Raw genomic sequence first — 27,909 nt, 5'->3', positions numbered from 1 at the left:
CATAACCCACAGTAGACTTTCGATCATCAGGGTCACCAGTCCAATCAGAATCAGTGAAACCAACCAATAGAGGAGATGCTTCTGCACTGTAATGAATCCCAAACCGAACTGTACCTTGAACATAATGAAGTATTCTTTTAGTTGCTTTGAATTTCACGTGGGTTTTGCATAAACCAAGCAATAAGGCCAATAAAAAAGGAAAGGTCAAGATGAGTATGGGTCAGATACAAAAGTTTTCCTACAAGTTGACAGTATAAGGTAGCATCAACTTCAGGGGAAGTACAAGTGACTAAAAGTTTGGATCTAGACTGAAAGGGAGAAGGGGTTGGCTTACATTCTTCCAAGTGAAAATGATGTAGAATATCACATGCATACTTGGACTGGGAAAGGGAAATACCTTCCTTGAATTGCAAGACTTGAAGACCAAGAAAATAATGCAAGTGTCCTAAGTCTATCACTTCAAACTTCTTTTTAAGGCTGGACTTCACATGGTTTATAAGGTTGGGATCACTACCAGTAAGGATAAGATCATCAACATAAAGAACAAGAATGATAAGAGCCTTTCTCACTTTCTTGGTGTAGACAGTATTGTTAGAATGACACCTAGAAAAGCCAGTTTCTAAAATAAATCTATCCATTTTGGCATACCAAGCCCGAGGGGATTGCTTGAGAACATAAAGGGATTTCTTAAGCTAACATACAAGGCTGGAGTCCGTTTGTATAGCCAAGAGGTTGTTCCATATAGATTTCTTCATGCAAGTCCCCATGCAAGAAGGCAAATTTAACATCCATGTGATGGACTTCCCATTTGAAAGAGGCAGCAAAGGAAAGAACAAGGTAGATAGAGTTCATTTTGGCAACAGGGAAGAAGGTTTTAATAAAGTCAATGCCTTCAACTTGTGAAAAAAAATTAGCAACAAGACTAGCTTTATGTTTATCAACTTTTCCATCTGGTCCAAGCTTGGTTTTGTAAACTCATTTGCATCTAACAAGTTTTTGTCCCTTTGGGAGAGGAACAAGATCCCATGTATCATTTTCCAATAATGAATGATATTATTCATTCATAGCTACATCCCAATTTGGATGGCCTGAAGCTTCTACAAAGGTGTTAGGATCATAATTCGTTGAAGCTTGAGCCAATAAAGAAGAAGCCCTATCGAACTGAGAACGTGTATGCCGCTGATCTGTAGGATCACCTGCAAGAGCACCTGCTGCATCCCGAATAGCACAGACCCATTTTGGAAGCTGAGGAGCTGAAGGAGGATCCTGAGAAGGTGGGGGAGGATTGTCATCCTCGCTGTCATATTCTGAAGAAGAAATATTTTCAGAAGTAGAAGGGATAGAGAGAGGTGGCACATCCGCCGAACTAAGCTCGTAGGCCGATATATTTTCAGCAAACTTTACATCTCTTCTAATGATAACATTTTTGGACTTAAGTGGAATAAGTCTATATCCTTTGACATCTTCAGAATATCCAACAAAAATACATTTTTCACTCTTAGGTTCTAATGCTTTATGTATCTCATCTGGAATATGGGCCCATGCTTCACTTCCAAAAACACAAAAGTGACTTACATCTGGTTTAATTGAGCTCCATGCTTCTTCTGGAGTGATATTCTTTGAAACCGTAGTAGGAGTGCGATTTACTATGTAATTTGCATAGTTAATTTCTTCTACCCAAAAATTAAGACTAAGTCCTTTAGATTGAAGCATACAATTAGCCATTTCCTTTAAGGTGTGATTCTTCCTTTCAACTACACCATTTTTTTGTGGAGTATATGGAACAACATGTTGTATTTGAATTCCATTCTCAGTGCAAAAGTTGATGAATTTGTTGTTAACATATTATCCGCCATTATTAGATCTTAGCTTAAGAATTTGATGTCTAGATTGTTTTTTAGCAAAGGCCTTAAAGGTCAAGAACATGTTAAATACTTCACTCTTGAGTCTTAAGAAGTATACCCAAGTGCGCCTGGAGAAATCATCAATGAAAGTTAAGGAATACTTGTAGCCAAAAAATGAAACAACTGGAAGTGGACCACATAAATCACTATGCACAAGCTGTAAAGGGGCTGAGGCATGTCAAGAGGCACGTTTTTCAAAACTATCTCGATGATGTTTTCCGAGTACACATATGAAACAAACACCATCTCTGCAAGATACCATTGGAAGACCTGTCACCATATTTTCTTTACATAGATTTTGAAGGGAGCGAGAGTTTAAGTGACCAAGTCGCTCATGCCAAAGTTTTCTCACTTCATCATTATGAGCAACAAATACCGAGGGAAGATTTGATGACCCAAGGTTGTTAAACTTATACAACCTTGTAGAATCATCAGTAATTCCAGTAGCTAAAATCTATTTAGGATCTCTTAGGTCTTTAATTACAACATCGTGAGGTGAAAAATTCAACGATTTTACCTTCACCTGAATGAGTTATCTTATATACAGATAGAAGGTTGCATGATAAGGTTGGAAAACATAATACATCATTAAATTGACCATTGTCTAGATGAACAGTTCCAATCCCTACAACACTAAGAGATCTATCATCACCAACATATATATTTTTGGTGTTACAATCATTTAAAGAAGAAAACATGGCTTTGTTTTTGGTCATGTGATAAGAAGCTCCAGAATCAATGAGCCACTCATGAGAATGAGAAGAAGAAGATACATTTAGTGCATAACTAGACCAAGATGCTTGACAACCACATGCAGAAAGTGTTATTCCTGAAGATGAAGTTGAAGTTGAAGAGTGCTCCAAATGGATGTTATGCTTCTTCATTGTTTCTTCCAAGGCTTCCATCTTCTTAAAGCATTCGGATTCTAAGTGGCCATCTCGATTACAAAAGTGGCAATTTCTATCACTCTTCTTCCCTTTGTTTTTATTTGCCTTATCATTTTGTTGAAATGATTTTTCATTTTGAGACTGAAATTTCTTAGGACCCTTGTTTGGTTTAGGACTATTCTTTTTAAGATATTGCTTCTTAGGATTCTTTGAATTTGGTTGTTATTGGGCAGCGAAGGCTTTCTTAGAAGAGTTTCCAAGATTAAGAAGACCAAGATATAAGAGTTTTTCTTGTTCTCTTATTAAATAATAAAAAATGGCATCCAAAGAGGCGGACTTGTAGTCTTGTCCTTGAGAAATGAATGTTTCTCTAGTAGAATGAAAGGTGGAAACAAACACAGAGTAAGCTAGTCCCAATTTAGTAAGAATGGAATAGATCAGGCTACCATCTTCTTTCTTAACATTAACACCTTCCAAGAGAAGTCTAAGGGTCTTGAACTTAAACAAAAATTCTTCAACGGAAGAAAAATTATTGGGGTCCAATGTAAGCAACTCATTTTCAAGTTGATGGGCTCTAATCTCATTTTTAATTCCAAAAACTTTAGTAAGTTGTTTCATTGCTTCATTAGGAGTATCAAGTTTTGCAATATGGAATCTAAGGTCTGGAGAAATAGACATCCCTATTAACCCACGTGCTTGATCTTGCCTATTTTCCCGTTTGGTTTCCTTATCTTCATCTTTAGGTTTAGTTTCTTGGCCTGAGGCTATTCTGTAAAGACCTTTACTTCTAAGTAAATCCACAATATAGGACCACCATTGGAAGTAGTTGGTGCTGTCAAGAATAACTTGGCATGGACTTTCCATTTTAATAGAAATTGAAGTTGTAGATGCTGAAACTAAATGTTCCAATGGAAAGATCTCGAAAAATTAGGCTGATTAAAAAAACGGCTCTGAAAATGGCTTCCGGATGAAGAAGTCATGGCTTTTTGAAAAAAAGTTGTTGAAGATGCCGACAAAGTGCGTGAATGTGCGGAAATGAATGATAATGTTATATTTAAAAAAATTCTCGTGCCCCCCCTTCCAAACTTAATCTAATTAGCTCACTTTAAAGAAAAAAATTATGTGACTCACTTTTATAAATAAGTGAAAGTCACTTTTACAATGGTACTTTATGAGCTATCCACTAAATTATAATTTAAATAAAAGATAAAGAGACTTTAGAATTATAAGTGAGTCACTTTTTATAATGGGTGAGACCACTTTTACATAAAGTAACTTTAAAACATAAGTTACATGTGCTTTTTGAAAAAGTAACTCAACAAAAAGAAAGACTTGAACTCAAGACCTTCTCATAAAGTAACTTTGGACCAAGTGAGCTAGTTTAAAAAGTTAGTAATTTTTGGAAAAAATGAAGGGTCCTTTGTTTTTTGTTTTTTTGTTTTTTTTTTTCACTGAAACTTTGGGGTGCGTGCTTACCTAAAAAAACTCTTTTTTTTCCTACAAAACAAAACCACAAAACCCAACACGGACATACAAAAAAAAACAAACCTTACTGCTTGAAGTTAGCTTTAGTCAGAAACTAAATATTTTCCTCAATGTTTCTGATTTTCCGAGATCACACTAAGGCACAGAAAAAAAAGAGCATACGCATGAGAAAAATCCTTCCTTTCTATTTCTTATTTTCTTAGATCGCACAGAGTTGCGGGGCAAAGAGCATACGCAGAAATGAAAGGTATAGATTCGGTAATAAAAAACAGAGAGCTAAATAAACCGAAATAAACAGAGAGATGAATAGCTAGAAGTGCAAATAAATATTGTATACCTCCAGATCTTAAAAATGACATAGCTAGGGCTACCAGAAACCTTTTTGCGTGAAATGAAAGGGGTTCATCACTGGAACAGATGCTCCTAACACAATAGAGCAGTCCTCTCAGCCTGAAAGCAATCAAAAATAGTAGATCTAGGAAACAACAATCAGATGCAGTTGTATCAGCTTTAGATTTGGATCACCAACGGATGCGGCCCTCAAATAGATCTGATACCATGTAGGTATTTACAAGGTAAGTTCCTCAGAAAGAACATCAAAGGACACCGCTCACAAACATATCACAGAGTAATACACCAATATACTTGACGTGGTTAAAACCCTCAAAGTGGGAAACAATCTACGACCTGAGCCAATGCGGCCACTTCAGGCAATTTATTAATAAATGAAAGAAAATTTACATAAGCTTCTCTCATGAACGGTCACCCTACAAATGACCCTCCATGCTCTTTAAATAGAGATCATGGACCAATCGGGTGTTAAGTCACAGATCAAGTGTCACTAATACCGAGGAGAGAATGAACAGTCAGATCACTACATATCGTGACCGTCAGATTGTAAGTTACAAAAGTACATAGTAATGAAACACACTTTACCTAACTCTACAATAGACCAAGTTATACTTAACTAATTCCTATGTGTCAGAATATCCTAACAAGTCATGGACAAAGATTGAGATGATCCAAAAGCAATTCATAACCTATAACCTCAAGATCAAGGGAAATACTCCCTATCCTATCTTCTTGATCGAAGCTAGTCTGTCCCTCATTGAAATTGCGACTATGTTTAGTGTAGAGTTTCCTGTAGGTTCAGTAGCTCATGTAATTTCCTAAAACACAAGACAAGAATATGTAGAATTCCTACAGATACTCCGATAGATCTAGAATTATAGTTAAATTAAACACAGGTAATTTGCTGATATTCAAGAGAGGAGAGAAAAATTTTTCTCCATAAAATGAATGTATTAAATTAATGAACAATAGTAATACATGAGCAACCAAATCTCTAATCCCAAAGGGAGGTGGTTATATAGAAATTGTCGAATCTAGAAAACTAGGAAAAAACTAGAAAAGGCTAAGAAAAGCTAAAGGGAGGCCTAAAATAGCAACAAGGACTCAAGACAACCTATGCCAACTACCAACCACGAGGAAAGCATGAGGAGGGGCACATTTCCCAAGGAAGGCAACTTTAAAACATGCTAAAATGGTCCGAGGGACCAAATCCCTTTATTTAAGGGGGAATCTTCATGTGGGGCGTGAATCCTCAAATAACTCAAGTGGATGAGGTGTGGTTAGGTGTGAACATGCACTTAGATGTCTAAATGGTTTAAGAAAGTGGTTGGACCAATATTTCCATAATATTAATCCTTTAAAGGAAAAAAACAAGGGAAAGTTGATCCACTGAGCTAGCTTACCAAAAACCAAGTGTGAACATGATTTTTAATGCATGTGGCTAAGTCAAGGATACTTAGGCTAAAAGATAAATGTAGATATTAGGATTATATTCCAACACCCCACCTCATCCTAACTCACTTATCTAAACTGAGTCCCGACCAAGATGTCATGTTAGGTACTCAGGTACAATAAATAAAAGATCCTCATAAAATGAAGAAAGAGGGAAAACCTCATGGGAACCCCCCCCCCGCCTCCCCCCCAAAAAAGGAAAAAAGGGCTAAGTGGCCAAAAGGGCCTACTCAGCTGTCTCCACCACTCCAAGCATAGCTCTCAGTTCTGAAAATTTCTTTTCAGTGAAAGACTTGGTGAAGATGTCTGCAACCTGTTGCTCAGTGGGGCAGTACTGCAGTGATATGACTCGGTCACGGATCAACTCGCGGATGTAATGCATGTGAATCTCGATGTGCTTGGTCCTCTGCCTCTGAACTGGATCAATCAATATCTAAATGGACCCCTGGTTGTCAAAAAATATTACAGTCAGAAGTGGATATTGAATACCAAACTCAGAGAGAAGCCCCTGCAACCAAACAGCCTGTGTAGCTGCATTCATTGCGCCTCTATAATTTGCCTTGACTATAGATAAAGCAATCGTGGATTTCTTCTTAATAGACCAGTAAAAAGGCCCTGAACCAAAGCTAAAAACATAACCAGAGGTGGACTTGCAGTCTGTACCATCGCCAACCCAATCAGAATCTGTGTACCCAATCAGTGAAAGTGGGAAATCTGCATCATAAAAGATACCAAAACTGGAAGTACCTTTCACATATCTAAGGATTCTCTTTGCAGTTTTCCATTGAAGCTCATGGGGCTCCTGCATATATCTGGAAAAAACTCCTATTGCAAAAGATATATCAGGTCAGGTGTGAGTAAGATACAACAAACTCCCAACCAACTGTTGATACAGTGTACTGTCCACCAAAGGTGTAGTACCCGCATCCTCAAATCTTATCCCCGAAAGAAAGGGAGATGTTGTTGGCTTGAATTATGTCATCTGAAAGCATACAAGTAGATCTAATGCATACTTATACTATTCCATCTTGATCCCTGAAGTAGACTGAGAAACTTCAAGACCAAGAAAGTAGTGCAATAGTCCCAAATCTGTCATGGAAAATCGATCGTGCAATGCTGATTTTGCTGAATCAATAGCTGAGGTAAGGTTCCCAGTCATTAGTAAATCATCTACATAAAGTACTATCAGCAAAATGGAATCATCATGTTGTAGCAAATAAACATTCAAATGAGATTTTCATCGAATGAATCCAATGGAAAGAAGGAAAGAATCCATCTTTGCATACCAGGCTCTGGGAGCCTGTTTTAGGCCATACAAAGATTTCTTTAATTTGCAAACAAGGGAAGAGTTCTGAATGTATCCCTATGGCTTCTCCATATATATCTACTCCTTGATATCTCCATGAAGAAATTCACTCTTCACATCCATGTGATGAACTTCCCATCTGCGAGAAGTAGCAATGGCTAAAACTAGTCGAATGGAGTCCATTTTTGCAACAGGTGCAAATGTCTCTATGTAGTCTATGCCATGTACCTGTGAGTATCCTTTTGCAACAAGTCAATATTTGTACTTGATGATCTCACCGTCTGCAGGAATCTTTGTTCGATAGATCCATTAGCATCGAACACGATTTCTTCCTTTTGGAAGTGGAACCAAGTCCCATGTGTTGTTTTCCATGAGAGCAGAGTACTCTTCATCCATGGCAGCCTCCCAAAGCAAGTTTCCAACAGCCTCAGAGTGTGACTGTGGATCTTAACCAAGTGTCATATATCAATGTATGGGAAGCAATGGTTTGGTGGTAGCCAGGGCTTGAGGAGCCCCAAAAAACTGTGATCTAGTCCTTCTCACATCCGTAGGATCACCGACAAGTTCACCTGCATCTTGGAGGGTTTTCTCTGCCCAAGTTGGCAACTGAGTTGGAGTAGCCATGAACTACTCCTCATCCTCTAAATAAGACCCAAGAGGCTTCTCTGATGGCTTCTCTGAAGTGCTCGAAGAAGTTTCTAACTCCCCCTCATCAGTTGTAACAAGCGGTTCCTTGGCAGGGTCTGCTGAAAAATCATGCAGTGATTCTTCTTCAAACTTTACACTCCGAGCTACAAGGAACTTTTCAGTGTGAGAGTCTAGCAATCTATATCCTTTTACATTGTCAGGATATCCAAAAAATATACATTCAACACTTTGAGGCTCCAAAGCCTTCCTCTTATCTGTTAGAATGTGAGCCTATGCTCATGAACCAAAAATGCGAAAGTGCGACACTTTCAGTTTCTTACCGGTCCAACATTCAAATGGAGTGGTGCCTTTGAGTGCTTTGTGAGGAATGCGGTTCTGAATGTATGTTTCACAATTAATAGCTTCAACCCATAGCTTAGGAGCTAATTATTTGGACTGTAGCATACAATTGGCCATCTCTTTTAACGACTAGTTTTTCCTCTCCGCGACACCATTATGCTGTGGTGTATATGGCACTGTGTGTTGTAGCTGTATACCTACATCAATACAAAGTTGTTGCACATATTTGTTGACATACTCCCCCCCATTATAAGTACGGAGTATCTTAATCTTACACCTAGACTCATTCTCAGCAAGTTCTTTAAATTCTATAAGGCATTCAAATACTTCCGATTTTAATTTCAGAAAAATACCCAAGTAAAGTGAGAGAAATCATCTATGAAGGTGAGTACATATCGAGCCTTACTGATTGAAGGCTACAGGAATGGGCACGTGATCTCACTGTGAATCAGCCCAAGAGGTGAAGAAGCTCTCTATGCCTTCCCTTTGTCAAACTTTTGCTCTGGATGCTTGCCAAGAATGCATCCTTGACATACACGCTTGTGAATTTAATAACGAGCAATCCTTCTACCATGTTTTCCTTGTTGAGTTGATGCAAGTACTTACAGTTTAGATGGCCAAATATTTCATGCCATAACCTGCTGATATCATTAGATTGTGATAGAAATATAGTGCTAATAGATTTAGGAACAAAGTGGGAGAAGAAATACAAACGAGAACCATGATCTACAATTACATGTGCAAGTTGTGAGCCTGTGGAAATGTCGGTAATCACTGCAGAGTCCGGAGTGAACTCCACCTTCCTTCCAGAGCTGGAATGAGTGATCTGATATATCGAGAGAATATTTTCGGATAGTGAGGGAACATAAAGCACATTTGTAAAGCAGCCCCCTTCAAGGTCTACAATTCCTTCTCTGCATACCTTTGCGGGTGTGGCATCTCCCAAGTAAATTGGGGATCTGGTGCTTTCTTCGATGGAGGAAAATTCATCTTTTGATGCAGCCATATGGTTCGATGCACCTGAATCAAGGATCCAAGCTAATGGAGTGGATGTGACAGCCATTAAATCATGATCATCTCATGCTCTCCCTCTCCCATCTCCCGTTCTGTTATCATCCTTCTTCTTTGCATTCTCGGGCATGGTGAGATTGTGCTGCTGCAATTTCTTAGCCATCTCATCGATTATTTTCCTCATGAAATTTTCTTCGGGATGAAAACCTTTGGAACAGTAGCTACAAAGTGTTCTTTCCTTCTTCTTCTTACCCTTAGGCAAAGAAGAGCTCTCTGAAGATTGTACAAGTCTCTCCTTCTTCGATTCATTAAATTTACCCTTCCCTTTTTGCTTGCCTCTTCCACTGCTCTTTGGAGCATTATTAGTCGCAAGTGCCTGGTTCTTTGAACTCTTGATGGCACCCATTTGGACTAACTTAGCTTGCTTTTGAGTCAATGTTGCAATGAATTCATTCAATGGAGGCATTTTCCATTTTTCCTGATTCAATTTAGATGCTTGAAAAGATGATACAAATATAGAATATTCAAGGCCTAATTTCGAGAGAATCGAAAGGATGAGTTGATCTTCCTCTTTCTTGAATCCACATGCATCAAGTTCAACGAGGAGAGATTTAAAATTGGTGAAGTATTCTTGCAGGTTTCTAAAATGAGTTGGACTGTGCAATATGAGTTCATTCTCCAGTTGATGCACTCTCATTTCATCCTGCTTATTGAATAGTCCTTCCAATGTGGTCCATACCACATCGGGAGTAGTGGCACCGCTGACATGAAAGAGGATTTCTCTGGAAAATGATAGGAATATAAGCACAATTGCTTCATCTAATTTATTGACATACTTGATCTTCTCCACTGCAGAAGTCAGTTCAGTCTCCGTTCCCATTGTTACCCTGTAAAGCCCTTTGCTTCGGAGGAGCAGAGTAATCTCTGTCTTCCATTTGAAGTAATTGAAAGGATTTAGAACGAATTTTGTGGGCTGAGAGAGATGATCCATTGCTTCTTTCTACACATCTTGATGATTTATACCTACAAATAAAACCGTGTACAATCCACTAGATTTGAACTAGCTCTGATACCATGTAGAATTCCTGCAGAAACTCCGATAGATCTAGAATTCTAGTTAAATTAAACACAAGTAATTTGTTGATATTCAAGAGAGGAGAGAAAGAATTTGCTCCATAAAATAAATGTATTAAATTAATGAACAATAGTAATACATGAGCAACCAAACCTCTAATCCCAAAGGGAGGTGGTTATATAGAAATTGTTGAATCTAGAAAACTAGGAAAAAACTAGTAAAAAACTAGAAAAGGCTAAGAAAAGCTAAAGGGAGGCCTAAAATAGCAACAATGACTCAAGACAACCTATGTCAGCTATCAAACACGAGGAAAGCATGAGGAGGGGCAAATTTCCCAAGGAAGGCAACTTTAAAACATGCTAAAATGGTCAGGGGGACCAAATCCCTTGATTTAAGGGGCAATCTTCATGTGGGGCGCCAATCCTCAAATGACTCAAGTGGATGAGGTGTGGTTAGGTGTGAACATGCACTTAGATGTCTAAATGGTTTAGGAAAGTGGTTGGACCAATATTTCCATAATATTAAGCCTTTAAACGAAAAAAACAAGGGAAAGTTGGTCCACCGAGCTAGTTTACCAAAAACCAAGTGTGAACATTAATTTTTAGTGCATGTAGCTAAGTCAAGGATACTTAGGCTAAAAACTAAATGTAGATGTTAGGATTATATTCCAACAGAATCTACTCTTCTCTTTACAACGGAAGCCCATAAAGATCGATGAAAATAGTAATTGACAAGAGGAAGATAATCAATGGCACATAACACAATATGTATCCAGGGAAAGCCACAACTCAAAACCCCTACTATCTATATTGCATTAATCAGAAATTCAAGATGAGGATACAATGCTTCTTCTCACAAGAACAATCCCTACACAAGTATAATCAACTCTCAGCTCACAAGCTAGCTCAAGCCAAATCCTTAGCCTATTATGTAGCTCTCCAAGCCCTTATTTCCTTGTGCAATTCCTAGGATGAATAGCTCATATTTAAAGGGATTCATGCTTCCAAAATTGCGCAATATAAACATAGGTCCTTCTCTGATTGCATGCATGATATTTACAACTCAATAAATCATACAACTAATAGTATATTGTCCCTGCACTCTAGTCTCAATTAGGTCTTTCTTTCAACTGACATGCATGAGTTTCTCATGAGGGAATCTTCAGTTAACTAGAGTAACACTTGTGGATGCACCAGTGCACCAATTGAATGTTAGTCCTCTATTAGTTCCACAAACAATTAGAACTAATTTAACTTACCATAACTCAGTAAACTAAGTTATCTAATTACAACTCAATTTAAACTCAATCTGGACCCCTAAAATTTAGGGAGAACACTTACATGACTTCCAAAAGACTTCCAACTTGAAATTCATAAGCTAATTAAGTTGACTTAACCTAGTTTAACTATTACAAGTTGTTATGAGAAAAGAATTACAATTTTAATTCACATTTTAATTCAAGGACAAATTAAATTGGAATTTCTAGATTCTATTTTTAACATTTATTGTTGCTATTTTCAACACTCCCTCTCAACAAGAAAGGAATTCAAATCAATCCCGGTCTTGAACCTTTGGAATGTTCTGCATGCAACACTTCTCTATAATGTTGTTTCTACAACAACTCAAGAAACAAAAAAAATCCAACTTGAATCAGTATGATGCATTTGTTATCAAAGTCTCTGACTGCTACTACCTCTGTCGACTGAAAACTCTGCACTTATGTTGCCTCTACCTTTCTGCATTGTTGTCAACTCTTCTCTGTGCTCTTCAGCATCTTACTACTCGAACTTTTGTCACTCCGATATCTGACTACATCAATTGCGACCGATTCCTCCTGCTATTATATACTTTGGGCAACTGTAGCAAGGTACAATCCATGAGTTAAAACCTCTCAATGGACCCTGCCCAATTTCAGCCCTCTTGGGACTATCACTTCACATTTCCCCACCTCACACCTATAGGTATGGTTGCATGTTCTCCCTCTGCCCACTTGGCTCAAAATTTCCCCCTTGTTAGCACTCCTCAGTGTCCCAAGGCTAAGAAAGGAGATCGATGGAGGTAACCTCAAACCAACTTTGGATCTAGTATGCCTGGCTGGATAGTGTCCTAGGTCATCAAAATAGTTAATGTGTCATCATATATGTCATGGTCTAGGATTTCACTTGATTTTCGTCATTATGTCAGTCATCAAAATCAAATAAGGGAGTCATGTCCATCATTTGGATCACCATCATGAAGATAAGGCAACAGAAGACATCATTAAGGAGCAGTAGGCACAGATCAAAGAGTTACAATATGACCTTTCTAAATCCAACCACATGGTGGCATTCTTACAACAAGAAAACAAATAGCTAAGGAAAACCCTAGTAAAGTAAGGCAAAGTGAAAATGGACTCTTCATCAGCAAACAAATCAGCAAAGGATAAGGGTAAGGACATCATGGATGTAGAGCAGCCATATGAAGACACACAAGTACATCTTGAGAGGAATACCACCAGGGCTATGGAAAAGATAGGACAGCATCTGAAAAGCCATCTTCATCCCCAACCCTAGACACCATTGATGACACTATAGCAGTTGAGTTTGAGAAAGACAAGGAATATTAGCTTGAGAAGGTCAATGAGCATCTGGATATGCTCTTGAAGAAGACCATCCAAGCATTCTAATTCTTCATGTCATATTCATTGAGCATTTCTCCATCATTGAGCTTCATCCTAGCCACTAGGGCATCCAAATGCCTCCTAAAAGCACTTGCTTACCTACTACGTTGTGTTTCTGGCTTCTATGCTATGGTTTTGAATTTGGAGGCCAAGCATGCATCAAAGGGGTTCCTTTAATCATTTCACAGGTTTTAGCATCTCCTTGGCAAGTAAGTAGACATTTGTCACCTTTCTTATGCATCATTCTTCTTAGAAAACTCAGTGAAAATCCCTCTCTTAGGGTTTCACTGCACTTTTGGTTTCTATGTGTTTTTGCTTCATTACAGTGATAAAACACCTAAATTTTCTTCTCTATCACCCTCACTTACACCTCACATACCTCCCCTAAACATTTCCCATACCCATTCCCTTCATCTCCCTCATTTTCCCTACAAACCCTAGCCTACGCTACGCTTTTGGAAAATTCCTAGGCTAGGACTGTGTTTTGGACCTTTTCACACCTTTCCCTCACTCTTTTCAAGAAATTCCACCTCCCTACACTCCCTATCATTTATCCCTATCTCCTATAATTTTCCCACAAATTTACCTAATCCCTAACCCCTCCATTCCCTTTCCTCAATACAACAGTCCTGTTTTCCCTGTTTTTCCAATCATACCCTACCCTTCCTTCCTACCTAGATAGGGTTTTATCATGCAAATTGAACCCATGGATAGTGAGAACAAAAAGTACAACAAGGGAGAGCAATTTTCCAAGTATGAGCCAACTCATATCCAATAAATCATGGCCTCATCTTTCATCAAGAAATCCTTTAAAGATGTAGGCTTCCTAGGTTTTTGTGAAAGGATTCAAGAGGCAGGTTTCCATACCAAATTGACAAGCCTCTTTGCCACCAATTTTAGGAGGGATAAGGCCAACAGGGACACCAAGCTTCAGAGAGACATGGCAAGGCACTACTACACTAGGAACTAGATTTCAAAAATTAGGGTTAGGAAAATGAAAAAGAAGCTAAAGAAAACCCTAATCAAGCTAAAGAAGAGAGACAACCTTGATTTGCTTGTTGATGCATCATTGATTTTCCAATCCATCACTCTGAAAGAAAAAGAAAAATTTTGAAGCAAGTTTGAGAAATTTTGGTCAAATTTTGGAATTTTTGGCAATTTGACAATCTCATGATGCACAGAAACACAACGAGTTCACGTCGTGCTTCTTCTCAAATCCTCCAAATGATAACATTTTTGCATGGGTGGATAGATATGGGTTAGTACATTGCATATATACACTTGGTTTTCCATGCCACTTCACAGGTTGCAAGGAAAAGCTAAAAAACTACCTAAAAAACATGTTTTTGCGACCTTTATAGACCCCACGTTGTGCTTCTAGGAGTACTTTTGGGAGAATGAAGTTTAAGGTGGCTTGGAGGTGAATTTTTGTTTGTTTAAAGGTTCTAAGATCTACTAGACATCCTAATATATCTTCATCAACCCTTAATTCAGTAAAAAGATCAAGGAAAAGCTCTCAAAAGTGCCCTCAAAGCCTCATGTTGTGCTTCTGTCCCTCATGCTGCGCTTCTGTCCCTCACGCTGCGCTTTTGACTGTTTTTTGTAATCATTTTCAAAAGAGGTTTCTGACCAAATGAAGATGAATTTTGAAAAAAAGGAGGAGATTTTTGTTACGGATAGATGAGATCACAATAACCTCCTTCAATTTCTACACATGTTTCATGGATTGGGAGATATTCAAACTTTCTTGCAGGCCTATTTCAGAAAATCAAATTCTCCAATTTAATTGGTTGTTTTAGCCATTCTTTTGTGGCACAGATTCTAAGAATATTGGAATGAATTCCATAAAAATGAGAGAGTTTTTTCTTCACAATAACCTTATCTATAAAACCTCTCCCATTTTTGTAAAAATTGTTATGGTTAAGAAGATATCAACTCATCTTTGACCCATATTGTTTCGTTGTGCTTTTGCAATGCACGTTGTGCTTCTGTAGAAGAAAGTCAATTTTTGAGTTTTTCTTGGTCAAAGTCAACTCTTGTCATTGTAATTTTTTTTCTAATGTGTTTTCATAATGTAATTAAGTGTCATAGTGATGGAAAAAGGTCAATTTCATGTAAATTTCATTATAATTAATTCTTGTGAAGTCAAAGTGAATCAGTTAGGGCTAAATTGGGAGTTAGCTTCTAAACTCCCTAGTTTTAGGTTTGGTTAGAGAGATTGATATAAACAGTTCCTATCATGATGGATTCGACCCTTAAGAGGGAGAAATGGTGCTTTTGATCTATATGTAGCTAGATCTAAGTAAAATCAAAGGTTGGATGCTTGTGAGTCAAAGGCTTTGAAACTAGTGTACACATCACTTTTTCCGGAGTAATATAGGCAGTTTGCAGCTATTATCTTGGGATTCAAGTGGTATGATTTTGTGACAATCTTTCTTCTTTGTTTTATCATCAGTATGAATGTTATGTCTCCTTAATTCCATCTTAATTCTTTTATGTGATCATCTCAGTAGTCTTCAAGCATAATTCATATGCTTATGCTTTGTTTGATGAGATTTTCATGTTATGTGTTATTTCCTCTGATAAATGAATTCATAACTTTATGATCATTTTGATCCTTCCCTATTTCAACCCTGTACCACAATGACAACTCAAAAATGTCACTGAACATACCTACCTTTCCCCATTATATCTTTGCAGCTGATCTTTTGAAACCCTGACCTAGTTTCCTAAACCTATTGACCCTATTCCAATGAACCCTAATATCAAACCCTACTAAGCTTTGAATATCTATCCTGAGATATATCTTCCTCTCCAGTCACTCATTGACTATGAGATCATGGAGAGAGACCTCTCTGATTTGGTAGGGCTAGCTACCATATCCAAAGTTAGTATGAGGTTACCTCCGTAGGTCTCCTTTCTCAGCCTTGGGACACTAAGGAGTGCTAACACCCCCACCGGAGGTCTTTGCATGAGTGGATGCCTCCACTTGGTCTCCTCTCAGCTTCTCTAATTATGGCTGCTCCATAATTTCTTGAAGTTGCTTCTGAGATTTCTTCTAGGGATGCATTTTGAGATGTAATTTGCTCTCCCTCTCAACCGGCAAGTCTCTAACCTTTGCCTTTCTCCTCAAAGCTTTGCATGCATCTTGTACCTCAAGAGCATACAAGTTCTTGACTCATGCACCGATCTGTTTCACATGTCCCATGGTGATGCGTCTAAGGAACACTTTTCCTTTACTAAAATCACATCATAGCCACGGTCTTCCAATTCCGCGACTGAAACAAGATTCTTCTTTAGTCCTAGAACATACAACACATTTGTGATCCTGAGAGGGGAGCCAGACTCCCTCTGAAAGGTAACCATACCGATTGTGGTAGCTCTATACCTCCCGTCATCTCCAAACTCTATGTTCTGCTTGAGGTCTTTCTCCTTAAAATCACTAAAGAGATCTCTGCTTCTCTTCTTATGGAATGAGGTACCGCTCTCAAGATACCACATGCCTCCCATTATAGTGTTGACCATGCATGCAATGAGAGTGAAATCAAGTTCAGAATTTGAAGCTAGAGCTTCACCTGCTGCATCTACTGTAGGCTCCTTCTTGCTTGCTTTCTTCTGTGGGAAATTCGTGGCATAGTGCCTGTGCTCGTGACAATGAAAACACTTGACTTTTGACAAGTCCATCTTCTTGCCACCCACCTCGCCTTGGGACTTCTTTCCCTTGGCCTTATTTACCTTACCTGCTAAGGCAAAGTCCTCTGCCACTTCCTTGGAAGAGGTCCCATCTCTGGTGTTTCATAGAAATTCCTCTTGAACCAAATCCGACCACATTCATTCCCAATCTAACAGCTTCTCCTTCCCATTGATAGAGTCCTGATAACTAGGCTAGGATTAGAACTATCTCCCAATATTCCCTCAGAGAATAGAATTTGCCAGATTTGTGATAATAAAAAGGTGGAAGATGAAAAGCACTTCCTTTTAGACTGCCTGACTCTTGCCCGCATCCGATATCAATTCCTTATCATCAACCACACCTCCAATCTTCTTGACTTATTAAGCCAACCCAACTATAACAATCTTGGAACGCTGTGCCTTCATCACAAAAACAAGATTTTGAAGGACAATTACACTATCTTTTTTCTTGAGATCCGATAGACCACATTGGTCTTCGTGGACGTTAATCATCATCATCATCATCGTGATTTTTATAATTGAAAATTTATTTATAATTTTATTAATAAAAATATATTACAATATAATTTTATTAATTTTAACTTTTTATTATTAATTTAACCAACATTTAAATTTTTACACTCAAACATTATTACTTTACTTTTTTATTTAAGCGTGCATGTAAATATTTACAAACATTTATGACTACAACTCTCCAATACTTTTTTGTTGTTAAATTTAATTTTTAAAATGTTATTAAATAAAATTAAAATAAAATATTTATAAAATATTTTGATTTGGAAATAAGATATGGTTTTTGGCCATGTGATATTGATAACCCATAGTATTATAGCAAAACTTATTTACAAATTAATAACATCCATAATAAAGTTAGATTAAATATTCTGTAATGACTCGGTAATTGTTATTTCGGATAATTACTATGGTAAAACATTATGAGTAATAATTTGTTTTACTGAAGACATTATGAGTTTAAAATAAATATAAGAAATTATTTTTGCACATGTGTATGAATGAAATGTTGAAATGCTGGCAAACCTCCAAAGGGAGGATTTCCTATTAAAAGGAAAGAATCAGTTATGCAACTGAAAAAGGAACTGCCTCTGACCCAAGGAAAAGGTCCTGGGGAGGAAAACCCTGGGCTGTTGATGAACAGGCAGGGAAAAGTTTCCAAGGAAAGAAAGAAAAAAAAAGGCAGATTTCCTAAGAAAGGTTAAGTCTGATTGTGATCAGATAACCAGCACAGTGGTGCATTAGTCTTGTGGAGGCTGCAGGCCTGCAAGATAGCTCGGGGGAGATTTCCAGTGTAGTGGATCTCATGGTTGGGCGGTTAAGAGCTATATTGTAACAGGTGGGAGCTGAGTAACAAGTCACAGTAGCAGACTATCAGGTATGTACCTTTAACTGTTAATTTGGAAGAAGAGGTAAAGCCAGCATAGCTACAGTAGTATAGTACTCCCGATAAATAGATTATGTAAACCAGAGTGAATGTCGGTGTTTCATTTATTATATAAGGAAAGAGCTAGGTAGTGCAGGTGAATGAATTCACTGTATTAGTAGGAAATAATTGATATAATTATGAATGTCAGTTTCCCTGTACAATTTCAAGAAAATTACAGTTTACGCTTATTTGGAGTCTGTAAATAAACTGGACATTAACATACAGAATTTAGAGACTGTAAATAATATAGTCATTAACATACAGAGTATGGAGACCGTAAATAACCTAGCCATTAATGTACAGAAACTTGAATAGTAAGTATATGTCAACTGCTGCTGAATAAATAAAAGACATAACTGTGCACGATATTACATACACCCGGCCGTAGGAAACAGGTAAACATTCTTGATAGAAATGATTAAATAACCTAGCCGACAACAAGCTTACTTTACCCTTAAACCCTGGGCGTGTAAACATGCGGCAAGCAGAGTCGTTCAGGAGCAGAATGACAATAGCAATGTATTTAAAGCGGCCGTGGCCGAAAGGTATCAAACATCACAGTGGTGCATATGTATATATATAAGGAAAAACTCAGAGCCGAAGCCGTATAACAGAGAGCATTTTCACATGGAAAATCATGGTTACAGTACAGGAATGGAAGCCGCCTGTAGGCCATACCCTGATGTGGGTAGGGTGAATAGACCTGAGAAGCAATAGCGCGAGTATGAGCCTAAACTCGGCCAGATGAATCTGTTATTGATGCAATACAATGAAACCCTAAGGCAAATCGATCAATGCATACTTACCTGGTATTAAGCGGTGTGACCATGAGTCCTTTGGACGAGGCATACGCTGGAACCAACCCCTGCACCGGATATTCTGAAGACCGTGGCGCTGAGGCCAAACCCCTGCGCAAGTTATATGAGGGAGCATCGAACAAGTAAATAATATATAAGATAATTTGCAGAAACACCAAAACATGATTAACCATTAACAAAACTTGAAAGGTTGCCATGATGAATTACCCATACCTGCACAAGGGATTAGTTGCAGTAACAGAGCTCTGTCGGAGGTAAAGCGGATGTATGGATGAAATGAGCCATAAACCGAAGAACCCGGCAAGTTATATTGTCAACCAAAACCTAGAAGCGATCCACACCGTTCAGCCTGAATGATTGATCATGACCGTTCGTTTAAGCGGGAGTATGGCTCGTAGACCGAAGGCCAACTTGCCTGTATGGTCACATGCGTTCACGTGGTCTACAGCCACCTGGCCACAGGGCAGTGAGCTGTAAGCTCCTCCGCTTACCAAGTGGCGTTAGATTAATGCGCATCATCCAACTCTCAGTACAGTTAATGAGAGCGCAGTGTCGGACGTGTAATCCCCACGGATCATATGAATGTGCAAGGTCATCCAACCAAATATATATATGTATATAAACGTACCAAGATGATCATACTTTATATTGTAAACGTGCCAAGGTGATCACACAAGTAAATTCGAATGAGCATGTTTAAAGCCATGGTTAATGATTATTCACTTTACAACTATGTGTTATGTCATATCTACACCACAATCCTAAACTCAAGATAGTGGTCGTTAATATGTGATTAATATTTTTTTTTAGTTGTGTTTGGTATAATGAAAGGGATCGTGACAATGTGGTATCAGAGCCAAGTTTCCAAACTGTGGCCTTTGGGACAGCGGGGACTAAATGAAAAGTTACACAGTAACAAGTAATTAATTGTCCTTCTTGTGTACTATCAGGAGTGACAAGTAAAGACAGTTACCTGTTAACAGCAAAAGAGAATGGAAGAGATGCCGGGAGCTGGTGGCGGCCCTCCGGGAAATGAAGGAGTGTGGGTGCAGCTTGGTGCTGAGACTCGAAGTACCAATCAAGCAATCTTGCAAACTGTTCAGGAGCTGAAGGGAGAGATGGCGCGCCTGCGGGAGGACAATGCCCGCTTAACTGTAGAACAAGAAAGGATATTAAAGAGTTTGTCTGATAAACAAAACCCACCTTTGGCCAGCCCTAGTGCAGAGCAGCAACGGGGCATGGAGGAACGGGATTATGCACCTGGGCTTTCTGAGGAGCAGGAAGATCATTCGGATAATGTACAAGAACAACAAATCTTCAAGAAGCAGAAAGTGGAATTACAGGGAGAATTCCGAAAAATCAAACCTCCACTCTTTGATGGAGAACAGGAAGAAGCAGCAGAAGCCTGGTTGATTAATATTAATAAATACTTCCAACTTTATGAATATGACCAAAATCTGAAGGCACGGCTGGCTATCTTCCAGCTGCAAGGCAAGGCCACCTTATGGTGGGAAGAAATCAAGATCGTGAAGGGAGTAAGTGAGCAGAGTATAACCTGGGAGAAATTCCAGAAATATTTTAAGGAAAGGTACTTAACTGAGCGTTTTTACGATGAGAAAGCGCGAGAATTCCATGATTTACGTTTAGGACAGCAGTCCATGGATGAATTTATAAATCGTTTCACCTCACTGCTCCGTTACGTGCCCTACATTAAAGAGGAGAAAGCTAAGGTACAGAGGTTTGTGAGTAGTCTACCGGCCTACATAAGGGAACGGATTGAATTTGACAATCCCCGAACTATGGATGAGGCAATTCGGAAGGCTAGAATTTGCTACCAACAGAACAAACAAAAAGGAGAAGTTCCAAACAGAAAATGGAATGAAAGGAAAGGTAGCAGAATTGTTGGAAGCAGCAAAGGAAGCCGCAGAGATGGTGGTAAAGGAACTGGAAAAGGGCAATTTAACAGAAACACAAGCAAGAGTACTTTCCGGCCTAAGCCAAGTGAGAGCAGAATTAGCGAACCTCCTGCTAAATCAGAAGGTGAAGGGAACAGACCTTCAGTTCAGTGCTGGATATGTGAAGGACCACATTATGCTAGGAATTGTCCGCAGCGTAAAAGAACTGAACAAATATCACAAGTTCATGAAGCTTCAACTGTCGGGGATGTGGCGCGCAGCGTACCAAGGATCAATGCAGCATTAGAAGACCGACAGGCGGAATACCAACCTTCCATGGTAGAATTCGAAGGTAAGATTTCTCACCTTCCTGTAGCTGTACTTATTGATCCAGGAGCTACTTTAAGTTATGTTAGTCCGAAAGTAGTGGAACATTGCAAGCTACCATCAGAAAAGTTCAAAAACCCATGGTTGGTCCAATTAGCTACAGGAGCTAAAAGAAGGGTTGTAGCTAAAGTTAATAACTGTTCTTTCACCCTAGCCGGACAGCCTGTAACAGCAGACTTGAATGTACTTCCGTTAGGCTCCTACGACATTCTTATTGGCATGGATTGGTTGGAAAAGCACTGGTCATTGGTAAATTGTAAAACCAAGACCATATACTATAAGGATGATTTGGGGCAGCAACAAGAATTGCAGGGAATTAAACATCCGGTTCAGATACGACCCATCACTGCAACTCAGCTAGCTAAATGCATTCGGAAGAAATGTCAGGTCTATGCTATACAAGTAGGTTATGCGAATCAGAAGAGCAAGATGGCTGCGATAGATGACATTCTTGTGGTACAGGAATTTACAGATGTCTTTCCGGAAGAGGTACCGGGGTTGCCTCCAAGAAGGGACATAGACTTCACCATAGAACTGATACCGGGGGCGGCACCAGTATCGCGAGCTCCATATCGGATGAGCACACCAGAGCTAACCGAATTAAAAATGCAGCTTCAGGAGTTGCTGGACAAACAGTACATTAGACCCAGTGTGTCACCCTGGGGAGCACCAGTATTGTTCGTAAAAAAGAAGGACGGAACTCTGCGCATGTGCATAGACTATCGGCAGCTGAATAAGCTTACGGTCAAAAACAAGTACCCTTTGCCCAGAATAGATGAACTCTTTGACCAAGTGAAAGGGGCAAAGCTGTTTTCCAAAATTGACCTGCGATCTGGTTACCATCAGATCAGAATTAAGGATGAGGACATTGCCAAAACTGCTTTTAGGACACGCTACGGGCACTACGAATTTGTAGTGCTACCTTTTGGGCTGACCAATGCACCTGCTACATTCATGTGCATGATGAATAGCGTGTTTCACAAATTTCTGGACAAGTTTGTATTGATATTCATTGACGACATATTGATATACTCTCGTTCCCAACAGGAACATGAGGAGCATCTTAGATTGGTATTGCAAACACTCCGGGAACACCAGTTATATGCTAAGTTTAGCAAATGTGATTTCTTCAAGGAAGAAATCCAGTACTTGGGCCACGTGATTACGAAGGAAGGAATTGCGGTCGACCCTGAGAAAATAAAATCTATTATGGAGTGGCCTATACCTAAGGATGTTGCTGATATCAGATCTTTTATGGGGTTAGCGGGTTATTACCGGAGATTTGTAGAAGGTTTTTCTAGAATAGCCTATCCTATCACCTCCTTACAAAAGAAAGGAAAAATATTCAATTGGACAGCAGATTGTCAACAGAGTTTTGACCGTTTAAAGCACCTTCTCACCACTGCCCCTATACTGAGAATTGCTGATCCTAATAAGGACTACGTGGTGTGCACCGACGCAAGCAAGGAGGGCGTGGGAGGAGTACTCATGCAGGAAGGAAAGGTTATAGCATATGAATCCAGGAAACTAAAAGAACATGAGCAAAGATACTCTGCGTATGATTTAGAGTTAACTGCTGTAATTCACGCACTAAAGATGTGGCGACATTATCTTCTTGGAAAGAAGTTTCTGTTGTTAACTGATCATCACAGTTTGACGCATTATTTCAGCCAACCTACCTTGAATGCAAGGCAAGGTCGTTGGGCAGATTTTCTAAGCGGATTTGACTTTGAAATAAAGCATTTAAAAGGCAAGGAAAATCGAGTGGCAGATGCCTTAAGCCGAAAGGTTCACTGTTTATGTGAACTATCAGCCAGTAAGTGGCGAAGTACGTTAGTTGACCAGATAAAAACAGCAGCCAATGACGATTCTGAATATCAGCACCTAAAACAGCTGGTTCAACAATCTGATAATGAAAAGTTACAGCAAGGGTACACATTGGACAATGTTGGGATGTTGTACTTTAATAAAAGGATGTATGTGCCCGATTCAAGTGACCTTAAGAAGCTGATTTTAGACGAGTTTCATATCAGTCATTACACTGGTCATCCAGGATACCAAAAGATGGTTACAGCACTAAAGAAGGAATATTACTGGCCAAGAATGAAAAAGCAAGTAGTGGAATACCTGGCAAGATGTCTGGAATGCCAGCAAATTAAGGCTGAACATCAACATCCAGCAGGACTGTTGCAGCCTCTGCCTATTCCGGAATGGAAATGGGAGACCATTTCCATGGACTTTATAACCGGGCTGCCACGAACGAAGAAGGGCAACGATTCGATTATGGTCGTGGTTGATAAATTGAGTAAAGCAGCACATTTCATACCAGTGCAGTCTACTTACAAGGCAGTACAAATTGCACATCTCTTTATGCAACACGTGTTCCGCTTGCATGGAATGCCGAAGGTAATTATATCAGACCGGGATGTGAAATTCACATCCACCTTTTGGAGAACTTTGTTTGCCGAGTTAGGAACTCAATTGAATTTCAGCACGGCATATCACCCACAGACTGATGGTCAAACCGAGCGAGTCAATCAGGTGTTAGAGGACATGCTGCGAGCAAATGTAATGTTAAAGCCGGGACAGTGGGAGGAGTATTTGCATCTGGTTGAATTCGCCTACAATAATGGGTATCATACTTCAACTCAGTTAAGCCCCTTTGAGGTTTTATATGGGCGAAAGTGCCACACACCCTCAAGTTGGAGTGGACTGGAGGATAAGTTGAGTTTAGGTCCGGAAATGTTGAAGGATATGGAAAATATGGTAAAAAGAGTGCGAGCAAATTTAAAGGCTGCTCAAGACAGGCAGAAAAGCTTTGCAGATAGGAAAAGAAGGTTTGCAGAGTACAATATTGGCGACCATGTGTTTGTAAGGATTCAAACCCGAAGGAGTACCTTACAATGGAGTGGTTGCGCCAAGCTGGCTCCTAGATATTTTGGACCGTTTCAGATTTTAGCTAGGGTGGGGCCAGTGGCCTACCAACTAGCTTTACCCAGTCACATTAGGATTCACAATGTGTTTCATGTTTCTGTTCTAAAGAAATATGTATATGATCCAAAACATGTTATTCAGTGGCAAGATGTGCGGGTAAGAACCAATACAGTTGTTCAATTATGCAGCATTATTCAATGGAGATTGATTATGTGCTGGTTGTTTGCAGGTCGAACCGGAAGGCGAGGTTCTGGTCGAACCGCAGAGCATTCTCGACCGGAGAGAAGTGCGGCTGCGGAAACGGGTTATTACCCAAATTAAAGTGCTGTGGCAGCACTACGGTCCTGAGGAGGCTACATGGGAAGATGAGGAACCTTTTAAAAAGGCCTACCCGAATTTATTTAATGAGAAAGGACATCGGGACGATGTCCAATCCCAGGGGGGGAAGATGTAATGACTCGGTAATTGTTATTTCGGATAATTACTATGGTAAAACATTATGAGTAATAATTTGTTTTACTGAAGACATTATGAGTTTAAAATAAATATAAGAAATTATTTTTGCACATGTGTATGAATGAAATGTTGAAATGCTGGCAAACCTCCAAAGGGAGGATTTCCTATTAAAAGGAAAGAATCAGTTATGCAACTGAAAAAGGAACTGCCTCTGACCCAAGGAAAAGGTCCTGGGGAGGAAAACCCTGGGCTGTTGATGAACAGGCAGGGAAAAGTTTCCAAGGAAAGAAAGAAAAAAAAAGGCAGATTTCCTAAGAAAGGTTAAGTCTGATTGTGATCAGATAACCAGCACAGTGGTGCATTAGTCTTGTGGAGGCTGCAGGCCTGCAAGATAGCTCGGGGGGAGATTTCCAGTGTAGTGGATCTCATGGTTGGGCGGTTAAGAGCTATATTGTAACAGGTGGGAGCTGAGTAACAAGTCACAGTAGCAGACTATCAGGTATGTACCTTTAACTGTTAATTTGGAAGAAGAGGTAAAGCCAGCATAGCTACAGTAGTATAGTACTCCCGATAAATAGATTATGTAACCAGAGTGAATGTCTGTGTTTCATTTATTATTTAAGAAGAGAGCTAGGTAGTGCAGATGAATGATTTACTGTATTAGTAGGAAATATTGATACAATTATGAATGTCAGTTTCCTGTACAACTTCAATAAAATTACAGCTTACGCATATATGGAGACTGTGAATACCCTAGTCATTAACATACAGAATTTAGAGACTGTAAATAATATAGTCATTAACATACAGAGTATGGAGACCGTAAATAACCTAGTCATTAACATACAGAAACTTAAATAGTAGTATATGTCAACTGCTGCCGAATAAATGAATGATATAACAGTGCACGATATTATATACACCCGGCTGTAGGGAAACAAGTAAATATTCTTGACAGAAGTGATTAAACATCATAGCCGATAACAAGATTACCCTACACTTAAACCCTGGGTGTGTAAACATGCTACAAGCAGAATCGTTCATGAGCGATATGATAATAGAAATGTACTTGAAGCGGCCGTGGCCGAAAGGTATCAAACATCACAGTGGTGCATATGTATATATATAAGGAAAAACTCAGAGCCGAAGCCGTATAACAGAGAGCATTTTCACATGGAAAATCATGGTTACAGTACAGGAATGGAAGCCGCCTGTAGGCCATACCCTGATGTGGGTAGGGTGAATAGACCTGAGAAGCAATAGCGCGAGTATGAGCCTAAACTCGGCCAGATGAATCTGTTATTGATGCAATACAATGAAACCCTAAGGCAAATCGATCAATGCATACTTACCTGGTATTAAGCGGTGTGACCATGAGTCCTTTGGACGAGGCATACGCTGGAACCAACCCCTGCACCGGATATTCTGAAGACCGTGGCGCTGAGGCCAAACCCCTGCGCAAGTTATATGAGGGAGCATCGAACAAGTAAATAATATATAAGATAATTTGCAGAAACACCAAAACATGATTAACCATTAACAAAACTTGAAAGGTTGCCATGATGAATTACCCATACCTGCACAAGGGATTAGTTGCAGTAACAGAGCTCTGTCGGAGGTAAAGCGGATGTATGGATGAAATGAGCCATAAACCGAAGAACCCGGCAAGTTATATTGTCAACCAAAACCTAGAAGCGATCCACACCGTTCAGCCTGAATGATTGATCATGACCGTTCGTTTAAGCGGGAGTATGGCTCGTAGACCGAAGGCCAACTTGCCTGTATGGTCACATGCGTTCACGTGGTCTACAGCCACCTGGCCACAGGGCAGTGAGCTGTAAGCTCCTCCGCTTACCAAGTGGCGTTAGATTAATGCGCATCATCCAACTCTCAGTACAGTTAATGAGAGCGCAGTGTCGGACGTGTAATCCCCACGGATCATATGAATGTGCAAGGTCATCCAACCAAATATATATATGTATATAAACGTACCAAGATGATCATACTTTATATTGTAAACGTGCCAAGGTGATCACACAAGTAAATTCGAATGAGCATGTTTAAAGCCATGGTTAATGATTATTCACTTTACAACTATGTGTTATGTCATATCTACACCACAATCCTAAACTCAAGATAGTGGTCGTTAATATGTGATTAATATTTTTTTTTAGTTGTGTTTGGTATAATGAAAGGGATCGTGACATATTCATAGTTAAATTAAAATTCACTATTCAATTTATATAATCGGATTTTTTATACATAATTTGTCAAAAACAATTTTTATAAATATAAATCATAAAAAATTGCATCTCACCAATTATTCTTATATTATATATTTTACTGTAACATGTATATTATAATTTTTTTTTGAATTTAATTTTTTCCCGGTACTTTTATTTTATAAAAAAATTAAATTCCCAGTGAAATTATAATGGCGAATCGATGATGAGAAGAAGACTGCTGACTTGACTCGCTTCATCAATCTACGCGGCAGGCGAAATGTGCGGAGGAAAATACTCTCCTCCAACGATCACGCAAGAACGAAAAATGCTATAGGACGACCGCTTTACCAGTCCACATCAAAGGAGAAACCGATCACGCAAGTCAAGTTAGCGGTTTTCATTTTACTTTATTGGTTTTAGTTTACTTTATTTGGAAACTAGTTCTGAACTGATGAACCATACTCGTGATTTGTGAAAGACTTTATTTAATTATATTCAAAATTAGAATAATTTTTTTTGTTTAATTATATTTAAAATTATAATAATCAAAATATAGGTCAATTTATAAGTTATATTCTAAAACTTTAACTTTAATTTTACAATATTTCAAACTCCATCATAAAATCAATCAGAAATTACTGATTTAAATTAAAAAGGACAAAAGTTACATTTTGATAATCAAATATAGTCAAAATATTTAATCCCCTTAATCAAATACTTCATAAAAGGAAACAGCATTCCAAATGTCAAAATTTTGTTAAACAACATAATTCCGAATATTAAAATTTAAATCTCCCCATGTCTGTGGTACAGTCATTTATTTTTGGTTGGTGTAATATAGATTTGGGGGTGGGATATAATCTAAATATTATAAAGTTTAACATTGATTTTAAAATTTACTTTTAACTTATTAAATTTATATATTATAATTTATTGAAATTAC

The 27,909-nt window shown here is 38.8% G+C and overlaps 1 protein-coding gene and 1 long non-coding RNA gene across 2 annotated transcripts; one reads left to right on the top strand and one right to left on the bottom strand.

Annotated features, from left to right (window-relative positions):
• Positions 1 to 20,070: 20,070 nt before the first annotated feature.
• On the top strand, positions 20,071 to 23,510 carry LOC149255989 (uncharacterized). The gene is made up of 6 exons (XM_089455176.1): positions 20,071 to 20,367; positions 20,533 to 20,604; positions 20,722 to 22,143; positions 22,399 to 22,635; positions 22,723 to 23,282; positions 23,405 to 23,510. The coding sequence occupies exons 1-6, from the start codon at positions 20,071 to 20,073 to the stop codon at positions 23,508 to 23,510; spliced, it is 2,694 nt and encodes an 897-aa protein (XP_089311302.1).
• A 2,345-nt stretch (positions 23,511 to 25,855) lies between these two features.
• Positions 25,856 to 26,941, bottom strand: LOC149255988 (uncharacterized). The gene is made up of 3 exons (XR_016266432.1): positions 26,319 to 26,941; positions 26,094 to 26,195; positions 25,856 to 25,990 (listed from the first exon to the last, which is right to left on the bottom strand). It is a non-coding gene; the product is annotated as an uncharacterized LOC149255988 (long non-coding RNA).
• Between the last annotated feature and the right edge of the window lie 968 nt (positions 26,942 to 27,909).

The sequence above is a fragment of the Pinus tabuliformis genome, chromosome 7 (genome assembly GCF_031772625.1).
Source record: "Pinus tabuliformis cultivar Carrire ecotype Pingquan chromosome 7, CPIR1, whole genome shotgun sequence".
Lineage (NCBI taxonomy): Eukaryota > Viridiplantae > Streptophyta > Pinopsida > Pinales > Pinaceae > Pinus > Pinus tabuliformis.
This window is presented reverse-complemented; position numbering and strand designations above follow the sequence as displayed.